The following is a 24242-nucleotide window of genomic DNA, read 5'->3' on the forward strand; positions in this document are numbered from 1 at the left end:
TCTACACACAGTAAAAATATATTATTTTTTTTGAACTTTAATTTTTAATTTTCTCATGATTCACAAAGTTGACAACCGTATGAACATTATTTAGTACTTACTATTCCAATAAAATATTCTGAAAACACACAAAAACAAAATAATTGTGTATAATGTTAAATATTTGATTTCTCGTATTAGGTTTACATTACATTATAATAATTATTACATTTATTAAATGGCTAACTTGCGAAATATTATACGAGTAGATGATATCATCTAAAGACTGATTTGTATAATATGTTATTATTCATCGATATATGCAATGGAAGGGGAAACAGAACTGGCCATCATAAGCTACTATCTCCTGCCTTAGTTACCTCATGAGTGATGCCTTATTGTTGTCACTTCTGAGTTTCAGGCCTGTGTTCGAACAGTTGACTAAACAAGACAACAATATTCAGTAAATCAGGTATTTGTAGTTACTACAGGTATCCTACTAGCAAAACTCAGCTCGGATTCCTCGAGGCGCGCATGCTATACCCCTCTTACCCCCCTCCAGTAGGCGTGAGAGCATGCTGGGAACGGGAGCATATGCCATCTGCGCGAGACAATCACGCCCGCTGGTTTCTGCGCACTGAGTTTTCCTTGTTGGATGCCTATAGAAATCACATTATTATATTTCTTCTTTTTTAAGTTTTCCTATAGTGCAGAACGTGTGAATGGAGGAGTAAGTTATTTGGAATAGAACTATACACGAAGCAGGTTCTGAGGGGTATAGGAGTCGGGGTAGTGAATGAGGGGTTCGCCATACCCGCCTATTTCTTCTGCCCCTAGTATAATAGTGATTGTGCGTTGGCTTTTCCATTAACAAATTATTCTTGCAGAGTCTTGGAAAATTTCTCACTATTTCAACATTCACAATAAATTATATTAAAATAACTCATTGCTTTATCGCATTTAACAATTATTTTATTAGTTTAAATCATTTTTAACAACCATGTTTAAGCTCTTATCAAGGCCTGTAAGTTTATGCTGGCCAAACTCATTCTGATGTTCAAGATCGAAGTTCCGTGTGATATTATGTTTTATATAAATTTCAACTGAAAAGTTGAGACATCGAATTTTATCTTCATTCATAATAACAATTGGTAATTAAAACGAAATCTACAATATAATAGGCATATTCCATCAATTTACGCACCCCTGATTAGAACACTATGGTACTGGGTTCAACCTCTGCTTGCTGTACGTACTCGCAGACAGGTAGAATATTTGTGGAGGGAGAAATGAAGGAGTGGTGTATACAGTGACCACGCGGGAACATTGTGCCCATGCCTGCTCTAAAAGAAGGGGATGTTCCACCAATTAAATATAAACGAACACAACTGACAGGTATGGTCTTATGCAATTACGAAGCATGTAATTCTCCTAAGTGACAGTCCTGGAGGCGAATATTCGAAATTTTATCATTAAGGAGGCATTGAGAATAATATTTTTAGCTTTAGTAAATCATTAATATAATATGCTATAATAAATTGGGGTGGAGTAGCATCAGCTGTATTTAATCCATTCATTTTATTGCACAGAAGATTAATACAAATTTGTCTAACAAAAATATGGATTATCCAACAAATTTAATTTATACAGATTTTAAAGTAATAACTATTGAAGAAATTTATAGACATAGTTTACTAACTTACTATATCAGAAATAAAATAAAACGCAAATCTAATCGACATGAATATCGTACTCGAAGACAAAAGTCTACTTACCCATTAATTGAGCCTAATGTCATACAAGTGCAGCTCTTAAACATGGTGCTAGTTTCGGCCCAAGACTTTATAATAAAATTACAAACCTTTTTCCAAATTTGAAATTTTTACAATTGAGGCTTTTAAAAAAGAAATTTACGAAATTATTCATGATATATAATATTAACAAGTGTGTGTATTTTTTTACTTTTTATTTCTGTCGACTATATTCATGTTTTTATTGAATATCACTGGCTTCTGTCTGATTGTCAATTTATATTCAATGTGTTTTTGTCTCTCTTCCTCTTTTTTTCCCTCTTGTGTGTTATTGGTTTGAATTAAGTTACTTACTGTATTTAGTAAACTGTTCCTGTAAATTTTATGTTATATTATTGGCTAAGACCACATTGTACATGAGCCTGGCTCTTACGGTAGTGGCTAGAAACATTTTTGTTTTATAATTTTAATTTGTACTCACTAGCTAACTAGCTAGTTAAATAAATAAAATAAAATTTTGAGTGTGCTAAACTCAGACTAGAAAGTAAGTCAGAAGTCATGGTAAACTGTCCATGCATCTATCCTCCTGAATCCTAAGCGTATAGTATAATATATTATAATATAGTATAATATAGCATAGTATAGTATAGTATAGTATAGTATAGTATAGTATAGTATATACAGTCACGAAGCTTGAGTTGTTGAGGATATTAGGAACAATAGATTGTGCCGGTACTACTTCGCATTGTCTGTAATGAGGCGATAGTAGCGATCCTAGTGGTCAGCAACTATCTATGGATGCATATTCCCTACGTATTGAGCTTCGTGACTGCATACAGTATACTAGACTGTGACTATACTTCATACATGATTATGGCATAAGATGCATGTGCAGAGACAGGAAGTACAGTATAATATAGCCTACTTGCATTTGTGCCCTAACTGTAACCTGCAGATTTTTTCAGCATTTTTCTTCATTTCAGTGTCTTTTTTTGAAATGTAGAAATTATACTATTCAACTTTAAAAATATAACAACAAATGTCTCAGGAGGCTATATAACATTGATTTGGCATGACGAATTTAGCAATAGAGCGATCATGAAATTCTAGACTATGATACAAATGCAACGTTTGTTTGTATACTTGTGTTCAAGGTCTGCAGCTTCGAAAACTTAAAATAGCCCATCATGCAATATTGTATGAAATCGAGTGAATTTTATGTGTGTGCCTGGGCATGTGATTGATATAATGCTGAGACACGCCATACCTACTCAAACCCAATTACAGTGATGCCATGTTTTCTGTTCTGGGTAGGTCTCAAAGTTATTATGAGGTTACGGAGCGAAAATCTTGACCCTGGCTTGGACTGAATCCAAAAACCTTCCAGCACCCACTTCTGTCTCTCCCATCGAGAGAGTCAAAGCAGGTCATTGATACGAGTGTTTGTAAATACCAATTGTTCTTCAGGCAACAATAATATCATAATATGATAAAAATAATGCTTTCCTCAATATCTAATGACCTATATGGACAACAATATTTTTTGCACTTCGTCATCAATTGCATTCAAAGATAGAGTCCCTCAGTCCGTTACGTCTTCATTACTATGAGGATCATGAAAAATCAACCCGTCCAAATGTAACAGTACTCACTAGTTATGTGGTAAGCATGACGCAATATCACCGTTTAAGACAACATAAAACGAATAAAAAATAAGGAATATCCAAGCATTGTGGAAGAAATAAATCTTGAGTTTATTCAGAAATCGAATTTCGGTCCATTAGACTTTAAGACAAAAAATCTACTTTATCATTTGAATAGGAGGGGAGAGAGTGTATTTTCCGATAACAAAGAAACTAAGACCAATTTTATTCATATAGGAATTTTATAGACGTGTTCCCACGTGGGGTTAGCAGAAGTGGTAGAAGCCGTTCTACCGTAGTTAAAGCATGGCCTTGTCATCTCGCGCAGGTTATGTGGGCGGCAGCACGTGGAAGTCTTACCGATTAGACGCATTTTAGTCTACAGCGGAACCAAGGTCATGCTTCAACCACCGTGGAACGGCTCTTATTTTATTTAAAGAAGCTATCAACTGCAGAGGTTGGCTTGGCTTTTCGAAGGCAGTACCCGGGACGGAACCTTGCACTTAGACTTGATTTACCTCATTGTGCACCCTCTATATGCAATGGTTGTCCGAAGTTCGACAGATGGCCTGGGTGGCATTAGTGAATCCTATGCTGACAGGTGGGTCATTCTATCTCAGACCTCACAGAGCCAGGTCCCATCCTTACACGAGTACCTAACAGCCAGAATCCGGAGCCCCAAGCAATTACTGTAACTGTGTGAGACGTATAACAGGAAATGCCCTGAGCTTGAAGTGTGAGGACTCTATTATAAATTATAATAATTATACGCACAAATATTTCACATAAAATTTGTGCAAAATCAATCATGTGCAATTTATTAACGAGTTAAATATCCAGATGACGAAAACTTACTTGGGTGCATTTAATTATCTTTTAGAAGCTCAGTCGGTAGCGCGTTTAGCCTACCTACTGTTCCAGAGTTCACTGGAACATGGGTTCGATTCCCGCTTCGGTTTATGATTCAGTTGGTTTTTTTCCTAGTTTTTTTTTTAACTTTAAGGCGAATGTCTGGTAATTTATGGCGGATCCTCGTCAAATATCATCTATCAGCAATTCCATCGATGCTGAATGACCTAATAGTTGATATAATATCGTTAAATAATCGAATAAAAATCATTTTAATTTGGATGTCTTTTAAACAGTAGTTCAAAAAAGAAACTATAAGCAGCAATATCAATCGCACTATAATAAAGGAATTTGTTTGAAAACAAATATATTCTATAGGAGAAATTATGATTAATTTCAAGAGAAAAATTGTTCCGGGACCGGGTATCGATCCCGGAACCTTTGGCTTAGCACACCAAAGCTCTACCGACTGAGCTATCCCGGAACAATTTTTCCCTTGAAATTATTCAAGTCTGCTTCACAGGGAGCTATACCTGAAAGCCAGATTTGCATAATGTATAAGTCACTGTAGGCACGTTTTAACAGAAAAGCACAATTCAAGTCACACAGAGTTTGTGTGCACTCAAAGTTGGGTTTCTGGCGTTTTGTCAGCACACTTGAGGTGTGTGGATATAAAGACAAAAATTGAGACGGTGTCGGATGTAGTTCCTGGGTAGCTCAGTCAGTAGAGCGTTGGTGCGCTAAGCCAAAGGTCGATACCCGGCCCCGGAACAATTTTTCCCTTGAAATTATTCAAGTCTGCTTCACAGGGAGCTATACTTGAAAGTCAGATTTGCAGGAGAAAATATGTCATCTTCACAACATTCTTTTAATGTACCATCGCTTATTATCACATCTAGTATGTGCAATTACTTAATCATGAACTACTGAAATGAATTCATAATTATAATTACATGGCCCTCCCGGTCACCGGACTTAAATTCACATGTTTTTTTTTTTCCTGTGGGGACACTCTGGAAAGAGTTTTGTATGCTGAGCCAGTTCCAAATCTGCACTACTTGAACAACGTGTCAATGCAGCCTGTGACGCTACTCGGATATAGGTTTGAAGATTCGAACGGATGCGTCAATCCATGATGAAAAGCGTGGACGTTAGCACTGAGGCTCTTGAAGATCACTTCGAGCACTTACTCAAAAGTTGTCAGAAACTAAATGGCTAGTATCATGCAATAGAAAGGAATGTAATTATTTGTATTCCGGACTCTGTACAGTTCTGTACAAGAATTTTTCTGTTCCTTTTCTTGTCAGGAGTCACTTCCTCAAGTTTGTACCTATAGTTCATATCCACCCTGAATAGTCTGAACTCAAACGACTTTTGATAAGAAGAGCTAACAAATATTTCCGACGCTATCAGGAATTACATTTCTCCTGCTTTAATATCGAAAGCTGCATCTCTCCAGTTCCAACAAAAAATTAAAATGACATTTTCTTATTCAATCGGTATAATTTTAAGCTCAACTAATAAGCAACGTAAAATAACAGTGTAATAAGTTGTGATAAAACTTAAATGTCACCAGACTCGCTGACTCATTCAGGAGTGACTCCAAGTTGCATATCGCCTGTGGGCCAGTAATGATTCACGGAAATAAAAAGAAACCTTGTCACCTTGCTAACAAGCAACACAGCTGAGACGTCTCTAATCACGTCCTTGTCCACGGAATTGCCTATATTAAAGCCACGAAAATTGGCAGAGGCCTCGCTTTTGTTCGCTCTGCCCCTCGCTAGAAGAACGAGAATTGTAATAGCAAAATCGCTTACATTGAAATGTCTTTACGGGATATTCCAGTTTCGCATATACCCTATACAGGGTGAACCGTAAGTAGTCATTAATTTCAGGGGGTTATTCTTTGAGATATTTCAAACAAAAAAGTTTAATATAATTTTGCTAGTTTTCGCTTCCTTTTCGAAATAAAGATTGTTTTGAATAATTTCAAGGAAAAATTGTTCCGGAGCCGGGTATCAATCCCGGGACCCTTCGCTTAGCGCGCGAACGCTCTACCGACTGAGCTACCCCAGGAACTATACACGACACCGTCACAATTTTTCCTTTTATATCCACACAACTCAAATGAGCTGACAAGACGCCAGAACTCAACTATGGGTGCACACAATACTGTGTGACTTATTTTGTGGCTTTCTGTTAACGTACCTCCAGTAACGAATGTATTATACAAATCTGGCTTTCAGGTAGTAGCTTCCTGTAAAGCAGGTTCGAATAATTTCAAGGAAAAATTGTTCTGGAGCCGGGTATCGATCCCGGGACCCTTCGCTTAGCGCGCGAACGCTCTACCGACTGAGCTACCCCAGGAACTATATACGACACCGTCACACCTGAAAGCCAGATTTATATAAAAATTGTTTTACCGATATATGAAATATTTCATGGCGTAGGGATCGATGTTATCCGGGCTACAAGGCCGTGGTCTGTTGATGCTGTTGCTACCATATGTTTCGTCTGCTGCTGAGGCAGACATCGTCAGTGGTGAGGCACACGGGAGCGCAAAGATCTCCTTAGCGTGCTGGGAACGATTGGGGCTGTGGCTGGTTGTCTAGCGATATTTAAGATTGAGATGTATTGTATGGTAGCAACAGCGCCAACAGACCACGGCCCTTTAGCCCAGATAACATCGATCCCTATGACGCCAGCCGTGAAACAGCATATTCCGAATCTCACCGGACCGGTGGACAACAATGACGTCACGCTGCAGCGGAATAGGAACAAAACTGCTGGAAGGATCGATGGCTGTCATGGCGACTGTGTAAGTTGTTGTCTGTGCTACGCTAGCAAAATTTCGCGAAATTTCCGTACTGCCATCTCGTTCAAAGAGAAGAGATCATAAAAAAACTTATTTCTTGAACCGTTGACATGTTCGCTCATAAGCCATTAACATATTGTATTTACATTGTGCTCATTACAAACAATACAGCAGAACTAAAGCAGAACACACCGCCATGACACAACGGTGCACGATGTTATTCGTCTGCTAATTCCCGCCCTATACAAGAACCAATCAGATTCACTGATATCGGCTGATGGAGACTGCCACCACCTCTGCAAGCTGATGGCACCGGTGCGACACCGGTGGAGCATCAATGACGTCATCGGTGGAATTCGGAACACCGTGATGCCATCGGATTGCTCACCGGTGAGATTCGGAATACGCTCAAAGCCTCCATTCCAAGATTTCATGGCGTGTTTTGGGAAAGCCATTGATTTAATTTCCAATACGTTCAATCAGTTTAAGAGATCAGTATATTATGATGATAATGATAATGATAATAATAATAAGTTAATAATAATAATAATAATAATAATAATAATAATAATAATAACAATAACAACCCGTGGCGCCACAGCCCTTGAAGGACCGAGACCGACCAGCCGGTTGCTGGTCTCACGTTCACATGCCGAAGCAGAGGTGAACGATCATTATGATAATAAATGAGTGAAAGAATTTTGTATTGTTCTTTAAATGTGCAAAATTTTGATCCGAATAAATAAAAACACGTAAAAATTCTTTTAATCATAATACACTGCTCTCTTAAATTGACTGCGCATATTGATCATTAAAACACGCTATGGAATGTATCATATAAAACAAATTTTATCTCGAAAAGGAAGCAAAAACGATCATGCCAGCGAAGTGAGTCTAGGGTACAACGCCGAAAGTTAGTTACACAGTTGCTCTTTTGAGGAAAAACCCCGGAAAAACCTCAACTAGGCAACTCGTCCCAACCAGGATTTCAATCCGGGCCCGCTTATTTCATGGTTACTAACAGTTGCTGCACAGCAGTGGATGTATCACTGTTTCATCATCTCTGAATAACTTCTACGTTTTTTACTTTGTTATTTAACGACGCAGTATCAACTCCTACTAGATTATTTAGCGTCGATGAGATTGGTGATGGCGAGATGAGACCGAGAATTCGCCACAGATTACCTAACATTAGACTTATGGGAGAGGAAAATCTCGGAAAAACCTAACCAAGTAATCAGCCCAAGCGGGATCGAACCCGCGCCCGAGCGCAACTCCGGATCGGCAGGTAAGCGCTTTAGCCGACTGAGCTACGCCGGTGGCTAAACTGCAAGTTAAGAGGAACGTTAAATCAAGAATTAAAATTAACATTAATGTTGTCATTAGAGATTTATCGATAAATTAAACGTAGATTACAAGAAAAATCAATTACGGCTTTCAAATAAATTATGAATTGGAGACAGCTTGCTAATAGAATCAATGAAACTGATCAGACTAACAATGTACGGAAGAGAAATTAGATAACACGAGTAAAAGAGCAGATTCAAAAGTCAATCGTTTTACGATGTCGACCTTAGAAACAGAAACTAAACAAATAAAGGCAAAGACCTTGTTAAAGCTCCCATTCAAGGGCACTATTAATAAAACAATCCAATGATCATTCAGAACATAAACTTGTCCTAACCAATTGAGAAAACACTGTGTTGTGCAACACTAAACTCAATTAGCATAAATTCAAGGATAGTTTATCCCAAATATTTTCCATCTACTCTAAAGCGTATTCATATTGTTTCACTATGTGCATAATATTTCTAACAGTCGGTTTTTATGAAAACATTGTTAGGAAATGATATGCCATATGCCATGTCTTTCTGTATATATTATATTTTATGTTACAATTATTATCAAAATAAATAAATAAATTAATTAATTAAGTAAATAGATAAATACTTACTTACAAATGGCTTTTAAGGAACCCGAAGGTTCATTGCCGCCCTCACATAAGCCCGCCATCGGTCCCTATCCTGTGCAAGATTAATCCAGTCTCTATCATCATACCCCACCTCCCTCAAATCCATTTTAATATTATCTTCCCATCTACGTCTCGGCCTCCCTAAAGGTCTTTTTCCCTCCGGTCTCCCAACTAACACTCTATATGCATTTCTGGATTCGCCCATACGTGCTACATGCCCTGCCCATCTCAAACGTCTGGATTTTAAGTTCCTAATTATGTCCGGTGAAGAATACAATGCGTGCAGTTCTGTGTTGTGTAACTTTCTCCATTCTCCTGGAACTTCATCCCGCTTAGCCCCAAATATTTTCCTAAGCACCTTATTCTCAAACACCCTTAACCTATGTCCCTCTCTCAGAGTGAGAGTCCAAGTTTCACAACCATAAAGAACAACCGGTAATATAACTGTTTTATAAATTCTAACTTTCAGATTTTTGGGCAGCAGACTGGATGATAAGAGCTTCTCAACCGAATAATAACAGACATTTCCCATATTTATTATGCGTTTAATTTCCTCCCGAGTGTCATTTATATTTGTTACTGTTGCTCCAAGATATTTGAATTTTTCCACCTCTTCGAAGGATAAATCTCCAATTTTTATATTTCCATTTCGTACAATATTCTGGTCACGAGACATAATCATATACTTTGTCTTTTCGGGATTTACTTCCAAACCGATCGCTTTACTTGCTTCAAGTAAAATTTTCGTGTTTTCCCTAATCCCTACAATAAATAGATAAATAGGTAGATAAATAAATAAATCAATAAAAAATAAATAAATCAATAAAGAAAAAATAAATCAATAAAAATAAGTAAATCAACAATAAATAAATAAGTAAATAAATAAATAAACAAATCAACAGTAAATAAATAAATAAACAATCAATTAATAAATAAAAATAAACAAAAATAACTAAATAAATCAATCAATCAAAAATAAACAAATCAATAAAAAATAAATCAATAAAAAATAAATACATAAAAAATCAACAATAAAAATAAATAGATAAATCAACAAATAAATAATCAATAAATAAATCAATAAATACATAAAAATAACTAAATAAATAATTCAATAAATAATAAATAACTAAATAGATAAATAAAATGTACCTTTTTGCAACACATTTCTTATTCAAAGTTTACAATAAAGTTGAAGAAAATGACTTCTCACTTTTAATGTTATAAAACCAATGCGGAAATGTAACAAAGTGCGTTCGTTGAGCGATCCTTTGTATTTATATATAATTGCACTTACAATCAGATGTAGGAGATAAACTATCTAGCAAACAATCAGCAATTACAGTAATGACGCAAACCAGTCGCCCATAAAAAGCACGATTCTGAATTACACTGAATGCATTCACTAGCTTTACTTGTCACTACAATAATCCATGTATTGCGCTATGTTTTTCTCAAACAGCGTCCCTAATAAAGTCGGTCCTGATGTTAATCCCACTTAAACAACACATCCCCTTACAAAGACTACAGTACAGTTTGTGATGCAAAAGGTCATATATGCATTCTCTCTTTTTTTTGGGGGGAAAGGGAGAGGGCTTAAGAGGTACAGTACGATTATTTAGTCCTGTCAGTCGCCGACAATGTGCGCCTGGGTCAGGCGAGTTACGCCAAGAGATGTTCAGGTTAGTCTGTCGCCTGCAGTCAGAGCAATCGGATGTCACGCATGCGGTATAGCGTTGTTTTTCCAGCACTGCATTCCTTTACCGACCGCTCGCCCTTAGCTCTACTTCGGAACTCTCCCCACTACTCCTATTACTTCCCCTCTTTCGCGTCGCTGAGTTGTCAGGATTAAATAATCGGTCTGTATGTGTGATTATCTAGCATACACGACGTATTTATAGATACGTGAAATTTAAAGGACACTGGGATTGAATTTTTGGACAAAATTGTAAAGATAAATATTTTTACCTTATACATTTTTTTTAACATTCTCTCCTATACTTAGCCAAAGTTTACTACTTCTAAAAGTCTATCGACCACTTTTTAAAGTGACATCCACTAAAAATGGCGTTTTCTCAAAACTATGCTTTTGGTCAATAATAAAGTCCCTAGCGGCTTCAATTTCCTCCGGTTTACATGAAAATTTACAAGAATACTCAGCATATTGAATTACACAAAGCTGTGCATGGAATCAGCTTTTCACTGAAAACATTTTGCTGATATGAATTTTTAACTCCTAAAAATTAAAGAAAATGATCAAGCAAAAAATTATGATTTGTAAGAAAATGTTTATCTCATGAACCAATTCTCAAATTTAAGAATCCATGCGCAAAGAATACCGTAATTTTTACTTAAAAATTGAAAAACAAAATTGGTACAAAGCAATTAACAACACATTTTTTGCTTTAGAATACTAGCCAATTAAAGAAATGATACTTCTAAATAGTTTATTCTTTATTTGTAATATTCTTTTACCCTTAAAATAAAAAAATGGTATTTTACAAACTTCAAATTAGTGTAACTCTCAAAACGTTGAGATTAGGACACATGTTTATACGACTTTTTTGCTCAGAATGTCTTCGGAAATACAGTAAGCTCCGAAAGCGACGGTAAATCCTCGTGAATCACCCTGTATATTTGACTGTTTCCATAGATTTTCCTGTCATGTAAAGTGTCTCACGTTTCAGATATAAATAGCTGTTAGCTAAATATATGTTTATATTATTATTGTGTAAGTTTAATACTGATACAAGCATTTTTTATTATACAAAATTAAACAGAAGTTAACATTTGTTAGAAATTGGATGGCTGAAAAAAATTAATTTTCAAAGATTTTGTAAGAATATTCATGAATATGTTTTATTAGAACATAGTGTAACAATAATAATAAATATACCGTAACGTAATAATAATAATAATAATAATAATAATAATAATAACAACAATACACGAAATTTAAAACTCCGATAATGTAAATTTTAAACAATTTTAATAACAACCCCCTTCCTTGACAAAATTTTGCGTACGCTACTGAAATCATCAAGACACGTTGTGCGGAAAGAGACCTAAAGTCGTGAAAGGAAATTTTACAGGAGAACAAAATAACGAGTTTGCGGTGTAAAAACTCCATTTCTATGTTTTGACATCTTGCGCTACCTGTAGGATTTCTTTACATAGGCCTACTAAACTAGGAAGTACTTTTATTATTTGTCACAAAATCGCGCAAAATGAGTTTTACTGACTGAATGCTGACAGCAGAAAAGGGACTCGAAGTCGTTTATGGGATTATAACATCGGTGATTTTAGGTCCCTTTCATTTTATACTATAATCAACTGTTGGAATTGTCCTTGATCTAATGTCATGGAGAAGGAAATTAATATAGAAGGTTTCACTGACAATTTCAAACTTTTCGTACTGATTATTTTACATGTCGTGACAGTGAAAGTGAAACAGAAAGTGACTTGGAGAATGAAAAATCTGATGGCCAGCTAGAAGACATTGTTTCAATTACTGTTTTAAGTTCTTTATGTTCCCTGTATATATTTTATATAAATTCCATGCTGTAACCACAGTCTAGTATATACAGTCACCAAGCTTGAGTTGTGAGGGTACTAGGAACAATAGACTATGCAGGTACTATTTCGCATTGTCTGTAATGAGGCCATAGTAGCGATCCTAGTGGTTACCAACTATCTATGGATGCATATTTACTACGTATTGAGCTTCGTGACTGTATATACTAGACTGTGCTGTAAGTTAAAGTTTAATATGTGTGTTTTATTTCATATTAATTTGTTGATGTTCACTTTACGTTCAATTCATTTCGCAGAAAAATTTACTTGTATATTAGCAATCAAACACAGCTTGCAACATACTAACACAAAAATGTTAATGTTATTTTTACCTTCTTATTTCATGTATGACTCATAACTACACAGTGCTTCTTAAATATCCAAATCTTTCTTAGAGTTGCAAATCAAGCTCTCAGGTATAACTCCCTGTAAAGTTGATTTGAATAATTTTTAGGGAAAAATTGTTCCGGGGCCGGGTATCGAACCCGGGATCTTTGGATAAACGTACCAACGCTCTACTAACTGAGCTACCCGGGAACTTTCACCGACACCGATCCAACTTTTCCCTAACAATTATTCAAATCAACTTTACAGGGAGTTATACCTGAGAGCTTGATTTGCATAATACACGTCATTGTTCGTTAACAGAAAACCACAATTTAAGTCACACAGAGTTAGTGTGCAATCAGTGTTGGTTGCTTGAAGTTTGTCAGTCCACTTTGAGGTCTGTGGATATAGAGGGAAAAGTTGGATCGGTGTCGGTTAGAGTTCCCGGGTAGCTCAGTTGGTAGAGCGTTGGTACGTTGAACCAAAAGTCCCGGGTTCGATACCCGGCCCCGGAACAATTTTCCCTAAAAATTATTCAAATTATTCTTTCTTAGATTTGCTAAGAAAACAATTGCAATTTTCTCAAAAGTACATAATGTAATATCAACATTCAATAAGTAGGCTAATAGCCTATATTAAAAACTACCGGTATAGCATCTAGAACCATGAATTTTTTTAATGCTCAGTATTTCAACCTTTTTTTGAAACCACAAAAAAAAAAAAAAATGAAAAATCCTACTTTAGATCCCATTTCCTGCAACTGGTCACAAATACAGAGTGCTGCATTTAACGTTTCCTATTTTCAAACCCCCATAACTTATTTAGTTTACAAGTAAATTACAAGAAATTAATCAGTTTACAACCATTATAATCTTGGAATTACAGTACATCTTATGTTTTGAAAATAATGTCTTTAAGATGTCCTCCATTGCGTCAATGCATTGTTTCAATCTTCCCTGCACACCGGCCATTACTCGCCGCAATGTTTCAGGTGTAACATCAGCAATTTCTTCACGAATCGCGGTTTTAAGGTCCTCGATGTCATGAAGGATACGACCGTAGACTTTACTCTTAAGATACCCTCACAAAAAGAAGTCTGGTGCAGTGAGATCAGGGGAAACAGAGGGCCACTGAATGTCACCTAATCTGGAGGTAAGTCGCCCAGGGAAAGCAGCACGAAGTGTGTTCATTGAAACACGTGCTGTATGGGATGTGGCTCCATCCTGTTGAAACCACAGGCGCTGAATGTTCCAGTTACGCCGCACGGAACGATATGGACTTCTCTGCAGAGCCGTTCTCAAACGTTCGACATTATCAGGAGTCCGCGCAGTTTTCTGACGAACTCGAGCTTTGTTTTGAACCGATCCCGTTTCACGCCACTGACGCACCCACACACTGATTATTTTTCGTGATGGTGCAACTCCACGTTGATTATCACCAAAAATCCGCCTAAACTCGCGCTGGACAGCAACAATGGACTTGGTTGAAACAAACTGTTCAACACAGAAAATGCGCTGTTGCACCGGCCAACGTTCCATGGTTAACTAAAGGCTTTGCTACACCGAATCCTTGTGTTGGGATGTGGCTAACTAAATCCAAGGCTTTGCTACACCGAATCCCTATGTTTGCAAACATGTTTTACCAACAATGTGAACAGAATCGCCAACTTAAAATGGGAAACGTTAAATGCCGCACCCTGTAGAAATAGTTTGCGAACAACGAATAAATTCTATTTTTCAATTGAATCGTAGTCGAAATCAGAAAAATACGAAACGACTCCAGTAATGAGTCAACACAATATTCTCTGTTTTTCCCATTACTTAAAATAAGACCGAACTGTTCAATTACAGACAGTGTCTCAGCATATTGAATGGAACAGCCAACCCTTTTCGAGTGCATGTAGAAATAGAACGAGCTGCTATGTATGCATTACAGTGCAACACAATCTGTAATAGTGAAAATGTTGTGATTTGTTTCGTCTGCATGGGGCACATGAAGACCATCTCATGAATTCTGAAACTGAAACAACACAGGACGTGTTCAAGGATGAGAAATGAAGAGAAAGCACGCTGCGCATTGCTTGCAGCAGCAGAAGCAGATTTGTCATGGCTATTTCCCTCTTGCTGACATTAACAACGTCCCTCACATTAACCTGCGTCGCTGTTCTCTGTTGGAGACAAATCGAGCATTCTGTATTCTACTCCAGGGCGACAGTTAGTTTACCTTCCCCCTCCCTAGGGTCAGAAACGTCAGCAACACCATCAATGACACAGTAACGAACTACACCGTACTTCAATGCTAAAAAATAGAGTGCAGATTTAACAAATGAGGAATAAATAAATCACCATAATTGAGGAGCTTGGTATCAAAGTTGGACAACTCCATTTTTGTTTTTTTTACAGGGGATGCGAAAAACTAGATCCTTGCAAACAAATTGTCACCGTTATAGTATTTAGTATTAGTATTTATTTATACAAATCTGGCTCCCTGTAAAGCAGGTTTGAATAATTTCAAGGAAAAACTGTTCCGGGACAGGTATCGATCCCGGGACCTTGCGCTTAGCGCGCGAACGCTCTTCCGAGTGAGCTACCCCAGGAACTATAAACGACACCGTCACAATTTTTCCTTTGTATCCACACGACTCAAATGAGCTGACAAGACGCGAGAACTCAACTATGAGTGCACACAAATACTGTGTGACTTAAATTGTGGCTTTCTGTTAACGTACCTCCAGTAACGAATGTATTATACAAATCTGGCTTTCAGGTAGTAGCTCCCTGTAAAGCAGGTTCGAATAATTTGAAGGAAAAATTGTTTATTTATTTATTTATTTATTTATTTATTTAACCTGGTAGAGATAAGGCCGTCAGGCCTTCTCTGCTCTCTACCAGGAGATTCCAACTGTAATATGAAGAATAAAGTTACAATTAGTATTAAATTTACAATTACAATTACAAATAAAATTACAATCAGTATTAAATTTACAATTACAAATACAATAAAAATCAAAGTACGAAAAGATTACCTGACTAATTAAAGCTAGATAATTTATCATAAAAAAAGAAAAGAATATTTTATATTTACTGAATTACAAATTAAACCTAGAATAACAAAATTCTGTAGTGATTAAATTACTGGATATTGAAATATTTTGTGATAGATTAAGGAAACTATTTACAAGAAATCAATTACTGACCAAGTGCCTAGTAAGTTTGCGTTTGAATTCAATTTTATTTCGACAGTCCCTGATGCTAGCAGGTAGCGAATTCCAGAGTCTTGGCAGGGCTATTGTGAAAGAGGATGAGTATGAGGAGGTGCGATGTGATGGTATTGTTAGTATTGTTTCATGACGAGAGCGTGTGTTCAGATTATGGTGGGAAGAAAAGTAAGTGAAGCGAGACGACAGGTACGAAGGAATATAATAGTTCAAGATTTCGAAGAGAAAGAGAAGTGCATGTAAATTTCTTTTCTTATCTGGTTTAAGCCAACCTATTGCTTCCAGGGATGGGGTAATATGATCATATTTACGAACATTGCTTACAAAACGTACATACAAATTATGAGCACGTTGAAGTTTCGTTTTGTTGTCGCTGGAGAGGTCAGTCAGTAAAATATCAGCATATTCAAAATAGGGAAATACAAGTGTCTGCACAAGGGACTTTTTTAAGCAAGAGGGGAGATGAACATTTACCCTTTTTAGCACATGGATAATAGAATATACTTTTCTGCAGGTTTCTGTGATTTGCATTATACGTGGGTCATTTGCAAAATTTGTATAACAAATGGACGATAGAGAACGTCAAAATTAAAGTACTATTTAGTGCATATTCTGCATGTATTAATGTAGTGCAACGTATCTGCCATAGTAATCAGCCACTGTACACTCACCTTGCTTTACAGCACTTTTTTGAATGATGTAACAGACATGACGGAGTAACAGATCTGACAAGTAACAGACATGGCAAAGCAAATATAAGCATGTGCTAAACTAAAATTTTTTTGCTTAAAAATCTTAAAAATAGCAATTTAACTACTGCACACGTGTACTATTATGTCCTCTTGGTCTTAACGTTATATGTTGTTATTTGTGGAAAACACAACACAAACAGATCTGACATGCATGCTTAGACTAAAACATAAAGCAAGAGTATGACACACAATCTCGCCAAATCAAAATGGGTGAACATAGCAGTACAATCAAAATGACTCTTTGTGCATCATCTTGTCTTGTGCTGACATCTGTGGGATTTCTTTTTCAACTGTGTATCCATAGAAACAGAATGGTGCAACAGACCTGACTGACTTACTGGACTAGAGTAATTAGGCAATAATATTTAATATATTATTTCAATGTACCGAAGTACATATGATATTTCCATGCAGATATTCTGCGTCATCATACGATGGAAGAGTAATGGAACGGAGAAAAATTCTCTCCGGCGCCGGGATTTGAACCCGGGTTTTCAGCTCTACGTGCTGATGCTTTATCCACTAAGCCACACCGGATACAACCCCGACGCCGAACAGAATCGTCTCTGATTGAGTTCCAACTCTTGGGTTCCCTCTAGTGGCCGCCCTTTGCACTACGTCATAGATGTCTATGAACATCGGACCGAAGTCCACACATTTTTTCTCCGTTCCATTACTCTTCCATCGTATGATGACGCAGAATATCTGCATGGAAATATCATATGTACTTCGGTACATTGAAATAATATATGATATGCGTAAATCACGAAGTGATTTAAGACGGCGCTTATTCCGTCGGATCCCGGCCAACTAGTCACTCATAACGAGTGCACCTGAGCACATGTGTGGACTTCGGTCCGATGTTCATAGACATCTATGACGTAGTGCAAAGGGCGGCCACTAGAGGGAACCCAAGAGTTGGAACTCAATCAGAGACGATTCTGTTCGGCGTCGGGGTTGTATCCGGTGTGGCTTAGTGGATAAAGCATCAGCACGTAGAGCTGAAAACCCGGGTTCAAATCCCGGCGCCGGAGAGAATTTTTCTCCGTTCCATTACTCTTCCATCGTATGATGACGCAGAATATCTGCATGGAAATATCATATGTACTTCGGTACATTGAAATAATATATGATATGCGTAAATCACGAAGTGATTTAAGACGGCGCTTATTCCGTCGGATCCCGGCCAACTAGTCACTCATAACGAGTGCACCTGAGCACATGTGTGGACTTCGGTCCGATGTTCATAGACATCTATGACGTAGTGCAAAGGGCGGCCACTAGAGGGAACCCAAGAGTTGGAACTCAATCAGAGACGATTCTGTTCGGCGTCGGGGTTGTATCCGGTGTGGCTTAGTGGATAAAGCATCAGCACGTAGAGCTGAAAACCCGGGTTCAAATCCCGGCGCCGGAGAGAATTTTTCTCCGTTCCATTACTCTTCCATCGAATAATATTTAAGGAAATATAAACTCAGACATAAATGAATAAGTTTTGATAATATCAAATGTTTCTTTGATTTTTTCCTCAATTACATTATTAAACAAACCTTTATCTGGAAATAATCATGCTCCATTTAAAAAAAACTTAACTAGTACGGACACAGAATTTTAGCTGTTACTATGAGAATTTTATTTTATTCTCGTGAAATATTTCACATGAAGGAAATAATTCTTGTGACGTTTACTACATTATTATTGAAACTACTCACTGTTAGGAATTTATAACTCTTTCGTTATAAATGCAATAATGGGAAAGGTAAGAATTGATGGACGTCATTTGTTATACAAATTTTCCAAATAACCCATGTACATTTTTTTTAAACATTCTCATGAGTCACAGAAATATTTTTTCAGTCTCAAAATGTGACTAAATTAATATTCAGGTCGAAATTTAGGTTTAAGAAGTGGAGTTATACATCTCTGAAACTAAGTCACGGAGTTGTCTGTTTTTGAAACTAAACGAAGCCATATTTAAAGTGAAATTTCTACTTTCGAATCCAAGTCTCTTCTAACTCGGTTTCAAAGCAAATTTACGTAAAACAGTAGCTACTTATTCATCCACAAACCGATTATGTAAACAATCAACCATGTTGGATTCGCGATGTGTGATGGGGAAAAAGTAGTACGAATGTCAGCTTCTCATTGGCTACTGAAGGACTTTCTTAATTTTAAATCAAGCCACATTGGAGTTCTCTACATTTTGATTCTAAAGCGCACAATTAAGTGCTATTTTTGCTCTGTTCTGTCCGTTTTTGAATCTAAACAGTTCCAGAATCGCATTCAGTACATAAAATTCTATGAAAAACAATCAATATCTCGAAATCGCATGAAATGGAGTTTTCTAACTTTGATACTATGTTCCTCAATTATCTTTCATGTTGTAAGCGTTTTTGGTTCTAGCAGGTACACTTCGTCGCTTCTGATTTTAAGTAGTTGTCCTGTATTTATTTTGTTAATTGAATTGCATTTCCAAAATTGAGAAGATTATCTTACAATAGAAGTATTTACATTCGTTGTATGATGTATCCATGTGTAGGTATAATTAATCTCCTTTTCTTACTGCTTTCTGTATTTTTATCTCATTTCCTTCTCTTCTTATTAGTTATTTTATATTCCCCAACAATTTTCATTGTGCTGCATTACTTCGATTGTGTTTGGGTAATGGGAGATAAGTCGTAAAAATGGGTTTTGAGTTGAACAAAAATTAAACATAGGATCCTATTGTTGTTGTCCAGTCAACTGTCCGAAGACAGATCTGAACCTCACAAATGATACCAAGAAGGCACCACTTATGAGGCAACTAGGCCAGGAGATAGGGTGGTCAGTTCCTTTCCCCCCTCCATGGCATACATCGCCACCTAGCTACATAATACACTAGTCAGACTTCAGATCAGAGTTTAAGCTGCAGTCACATTTTGCTACTCGACTTCTAAAAATGCAACAAACTTTCAATGTACATGTGCAAAAATGCGACAACGGCATTGGACTTAAATGAAGATGGTAATGAAGAAAATGAAATCAGCCAACGGCGTAGCTCAGTCGGCTAAGACGTTTGCCTGCCGATCCCGAGTTGCGCTCGGGCGCGGGTTCGATTCCCGCTTAGGCTGATTACCTGGTTGGGTTTTTTCCGAGCTTTCCCTTACCGTAAGGCAAATATCAGGTAATTATGGCGAATCCTCGGCCTCATCTCGAAAGCCATACATAAAGCTGACTATTACACTTTTACAACGTCATGCTACTTTTGACCAATAAAACGGTACGAAAGGACGTATTTCAACCAATCATGGCTGCTTATTGCACAATTTGATCGCGTCCCTAGCATTTGTTTAATTTTATCGCGTCCCTAGCATTTGTTTCTGTGTTTGCCAACATTTCAAACTGCGCTGGTCTGGACGACGTAAAAAAAAAAAAAAAACAAACAGAAAATTACAAATCACTCCAGTCGATGCACAGCAGTTTCAAATATGACTCGCATTGGCATTCAAGAACAAGAATTAATAAAGATCACTAATCATACCTACGCATCTTCCCTGAAATCCTATTTACAAATAAATGAAGAGCAACATTCGGAAATCCTGAATAATTTGAGGAATACACCATGTATCTCTACATCAACGAGTTCCACTTCCTTTACGCACACGTCCAATATAACATCAACTGAACCACTAACCACTCAAACATTCAAATTTCAAAATTGTACATTCAATAATTATTCCTTTTAAAATTATATTCATGTTTATTTTCTATGTCATCGTCAATAATTAAAACTTTTCTAACACTTGTATATATTATTTAGGTTATGTTATAGCTTTTGCTATATTATATTATGGATAGTCACGTATCAGAGATTGTTTAATATTAAGATTTATTGAAAATCATCAGTCAAGTGACGTTGATTACTGGGATTCGGATAATTGAAGTGGAATGCAACTGTTTTAATAAAAATGAAACTGAATCAACAAAGCCTTCTTGACTAGTAACACTGCCATCATCTAGATCGAGAAGGCATTGCTAGTAATCGTCTACAGAGTTCAATGAAGATTCCATAGTTGGCACAAATGATAGCAAGATAACAGCTAATCATAACACACTACTGCCATTTAGCATGCATCTAGCGTAATATTTGTAACGTTGAGATGGTACAATAATACATTTGAAGACAGTTGTATTTTCGTAAGTCAATTAATATTTTATTGTATTGGAGTACTTCGTTACTTCTAATCTTTATATAATTTCTTCTAATCGTGTAATAGTCAATTAAATCCGACTCGAGTTTTGATTTTCTCTAGATAAATCAAAACCTCTAGTGAGATTACTGTTGATAAATTAACAAGACAAAAGAAACTTCAACGACGAATTTTTACAAGACTTAATAGTAAAGGTAATTAAAAATTTTACAATCATTATATCATTCAAAGACTAGCCTATTTCGTCATTTATCTTCTGAATAGCTCTGAGTGATCTCGTTATGTAACTTCTGACCTGTTAAGTCTTGCAATTTTTATTCGTTATGCCAGTGCCTTCAAAGGTATTGTCCAGTCGGGACTGAACATGATTCCTTTAATTCGTACTCTGTCGACCAAATGAAAAGGCTAACTCGGTTACAAATACGACGGAAGTGAGATAATAGACCACTACTGAATTATCCACTAGATATTTTTAAAGTGAATTTCTAATGTCTTGTTGACGTATGTCCATCACAGTTACATCAAGTGAAATTCTCAGAAAAAGAAAAACTAAATCAGGTAAAAAATCTAGAGAATACATTTTAAAAAATTCTGGAAAGTTTCAGCATGACTTGTATTAGATGCCTCAACTTACCTTGCAGAAGCGTTGATTTCCTCTAGTGTGATAGGCTGAGTGTGGAATCTCTCTCTATCTCTGGAAGCTCTTAGAGAACCAGGCTTCTTAGGCACAGCTCCAGTCAGTTTGTGGCTGCCCACCTCCTGAACCAGAAAGTTCTCCATCGTCAAAATTCTTTCGGCCACAGAAAGCGGACGCGGCTGTCCCCTTGCTGTCTCCATGACGATTGGCGATCTGGATCTTCTTAGCTGAGGGGGGTCCATATCGACGTCTGCTGTCATCTCAAGTGATCGCCTTTTATTCAAGATGGCACTGAGTTCATTGTCAATTGGCGGGGTTGAGCTGGACTTGAGGACAGAGGATTGCTTCAGTCTTCTTCTCAGGATAACGCCTTCTCGGCTCGGACTACCATTTCTTGATTCATCACTTGCAAAACCAGAACCTCCACCAGATCCTATCGATTGGCTTCTTTGTTCCTTTTCTTGATCGTCACAGAAAGACAATCTGTGTCGAGGCGAAGCAGATCTTTCTCTGGACAATCTATCACTGCTTGGTTGTTTGAGAATGGGTCTCACGACCTCGCAGTCGGATCCGGAAGCTGAATCAGAACCACCAGCACTCCGACTTCTCAAGATGAGGCACCGCACTGGCGAATCCATAGACGCTGTCTCCCAACTTGTCTGATCTTCTTGAGAGGATTTCCTAGAAGATTTGAGGATTGGCTTCATTGGCCTTTCTTCAAGATCGTCAACTTCCATACTGGTTTTCTTTTTCAAGATTGGTTTCGGTGCTTCAGTTGACGACGAGTCCGCAGTAGCGTTATCCTCCGAGCTACTCTTCTTCTTCAGGATTGGACGCACCTGTTCAGACGAGCCGTCAAGTGGTAACAGATCACTTCCTGGATCTAACCCTGCTACGTTCATTATCACAGAGGCTGCTATGGACACATGAGGAGAGGTACTGCTACTGCTGCTGTTGCTGCTTGTAGCAGATTTTCTTTTTAGGATTCCTTGAGGTTCGGGAGATCCGGACGTCCGTTCTTCAATCTCGTCGTCACGACTAGTTCTCCTTTTCAAAATTGACTGTGGTTGAGGATCAGGTGACTGAGTTCTTCGTACCAACTCTTCCATCGAAGAACGTCGCTGATTTTTTAAGATTGGTCGGAATTCTGCAGAGTAGCCGCCATCCCAAACCGCCATGTCTGGAGAACAACTTCTCCGACGAAGTACTTCTGACTCATCAAGACTGCTCCTCTTTTTTAGGATTCCTTGACGCTTCCCGCCACTTCCAGTCTGTTCTAGAACTGAAGGAGAGAACGTTACAGGAGGGGGTGGCACAGAGCTCCCTCCACTTACACTCCCTGCTTCATCCTGAGAAGTCTTACGTTTAAGTATCGAAACTGGCATTTGCTGAGGAACGCTTGATGAAATTACAAGTGGGTATGGCTCTTCTATAGATTTCTTTTTCAATATTGATGATGGCTGTTTACTTGGAGACCCAATCCATGGTCTAACACTAGCTTCTCCAGGACTAATCTCTAATGGAGATGAATCTGACGATACAGATGTTACATTTGAGGGAGGTGAAAGCAGCTCATCCGACTTCTTAGGAGTATCATCATCGGGTCTTGGGCTGCAAGTCTTTTTCACTGGGAATTCTGAACTACGTAAAGTATCACTTAAATTGACAGTCTTATTAACGGTAACATTACTGGACGCGGAAGAACATTCTGCAAGGACACTTTCAAGCTGTGTGTGTGATGACTGCACCGCAATAATACCGCCACCCATGTCTGTGGTATTATCACAAGAAGGTGTGGATACTCCGGCAAGTCTATCAAGTCGTGCCATAGTTTCTCTCGTGAGGGCCATCAATTTATCCACCTTGTGGGACACCCTGTCTGACCTTGCTTCCGTCTGGGCATCGCTGCTGACCCCGTACACACTACATGGAGAAGAAAAAAATACACCATATCAATACAACCAAATCAATGTTTGCATCTAGTACAACATTAATTTTTATGATGGATTTCATAATAAACATGTCAATATTATATATTTCAAATAAAATTAAATAACTGTCTACCATGCATAAAATAAAATTGCATTCTTATTTAATAGGTCATTTAACATTTCATCAATTATCAATTAAATACTTTTTATCATTCACGTAACAGACCACACTATGTAATATCTCTAATAAGCAAGTGCACTTGGATCAGGGAAGTAAGGATGCCATCAGTTAGGCTTTGCATTTAGTTCCTGGGCGTCCGACGAAAAGTTTTAATGATTGATCGAAATCAGGAGCGCAAAAGAAAAAAAAATTATTTATAAATATATATCTCAATAAATCTACTGTATTCGTGACATATGTTCCCTATTCAAAGATATGATATTACTAATTTTCACTTTTATAAACGTCATTAATTAATTCATTCATTCACTCAGTGTTCTTCCCAAGGGCAGGTCTTTCACTGCAAACCCAGCTTTCTCCAAACTTTCCTATTTTCTGCCTTCCTGTTTGTCTCCTCATATGATCCATATATCTTAATGTCATCTATC

At 37.3% G+C, this 24242-nt stretch overlaps 1 protein-coding gene and 2 non-coding genes across 9 annotated transcripts in view; all 3 read right to left on the bottom strand.

The window, feature by feature from the left end:
- Positions 1-24242, bottom strand: part of LOC138713282 (microtubule-associated protein futsch-like) — a 1205925-nt gene that overhangs the window by 346088 nt on the left and 835595 nt on the right. For all 7 annotated transcript variants that reach the window (XM_069845262.1, XM_069845261.1, XM_069845263.1 and 4 more), the window contains exon 8: positions 21700-23625. In XM_069845262.1, coding sequence (XP_069701363.1) covers positions 21700-23625 — 1926 coding nt within the window. The remainder of the gene's footprint in view (positions 1-21699; positions 23626-24242) is intronic.
- Positions 4634-4706, bottom strand: TRNAS-GCU (transfer RNA serine (anticodon GCU)). Its single transcript has one exon. It is a non-coding gene; the product is annotated as a tRNA-Ser (tRNA).
- On the bottom strand, positions 6517-6589 carry TRNAS-GCU (transfer RNA serine (anticodon GCU)). Its single transcript has one exon. It is a non-coding gene; the product is annotated as a tRNA-Ser (tRNA).

Source organism: Periplaneta americana, chromosome 14, assembly GCF_040183065.1.
Source record: "Periplaneta americana isolate PAMFEO1 chromosome 14, P.americana_PAMFEO1_priV1, whole genome shotgun sequence".
NCBI lineage: Eukaryota > Metazoa > Arthropoda > Insecta > Blattodea > Blattidae > Periplaneta > Periplaneta americana.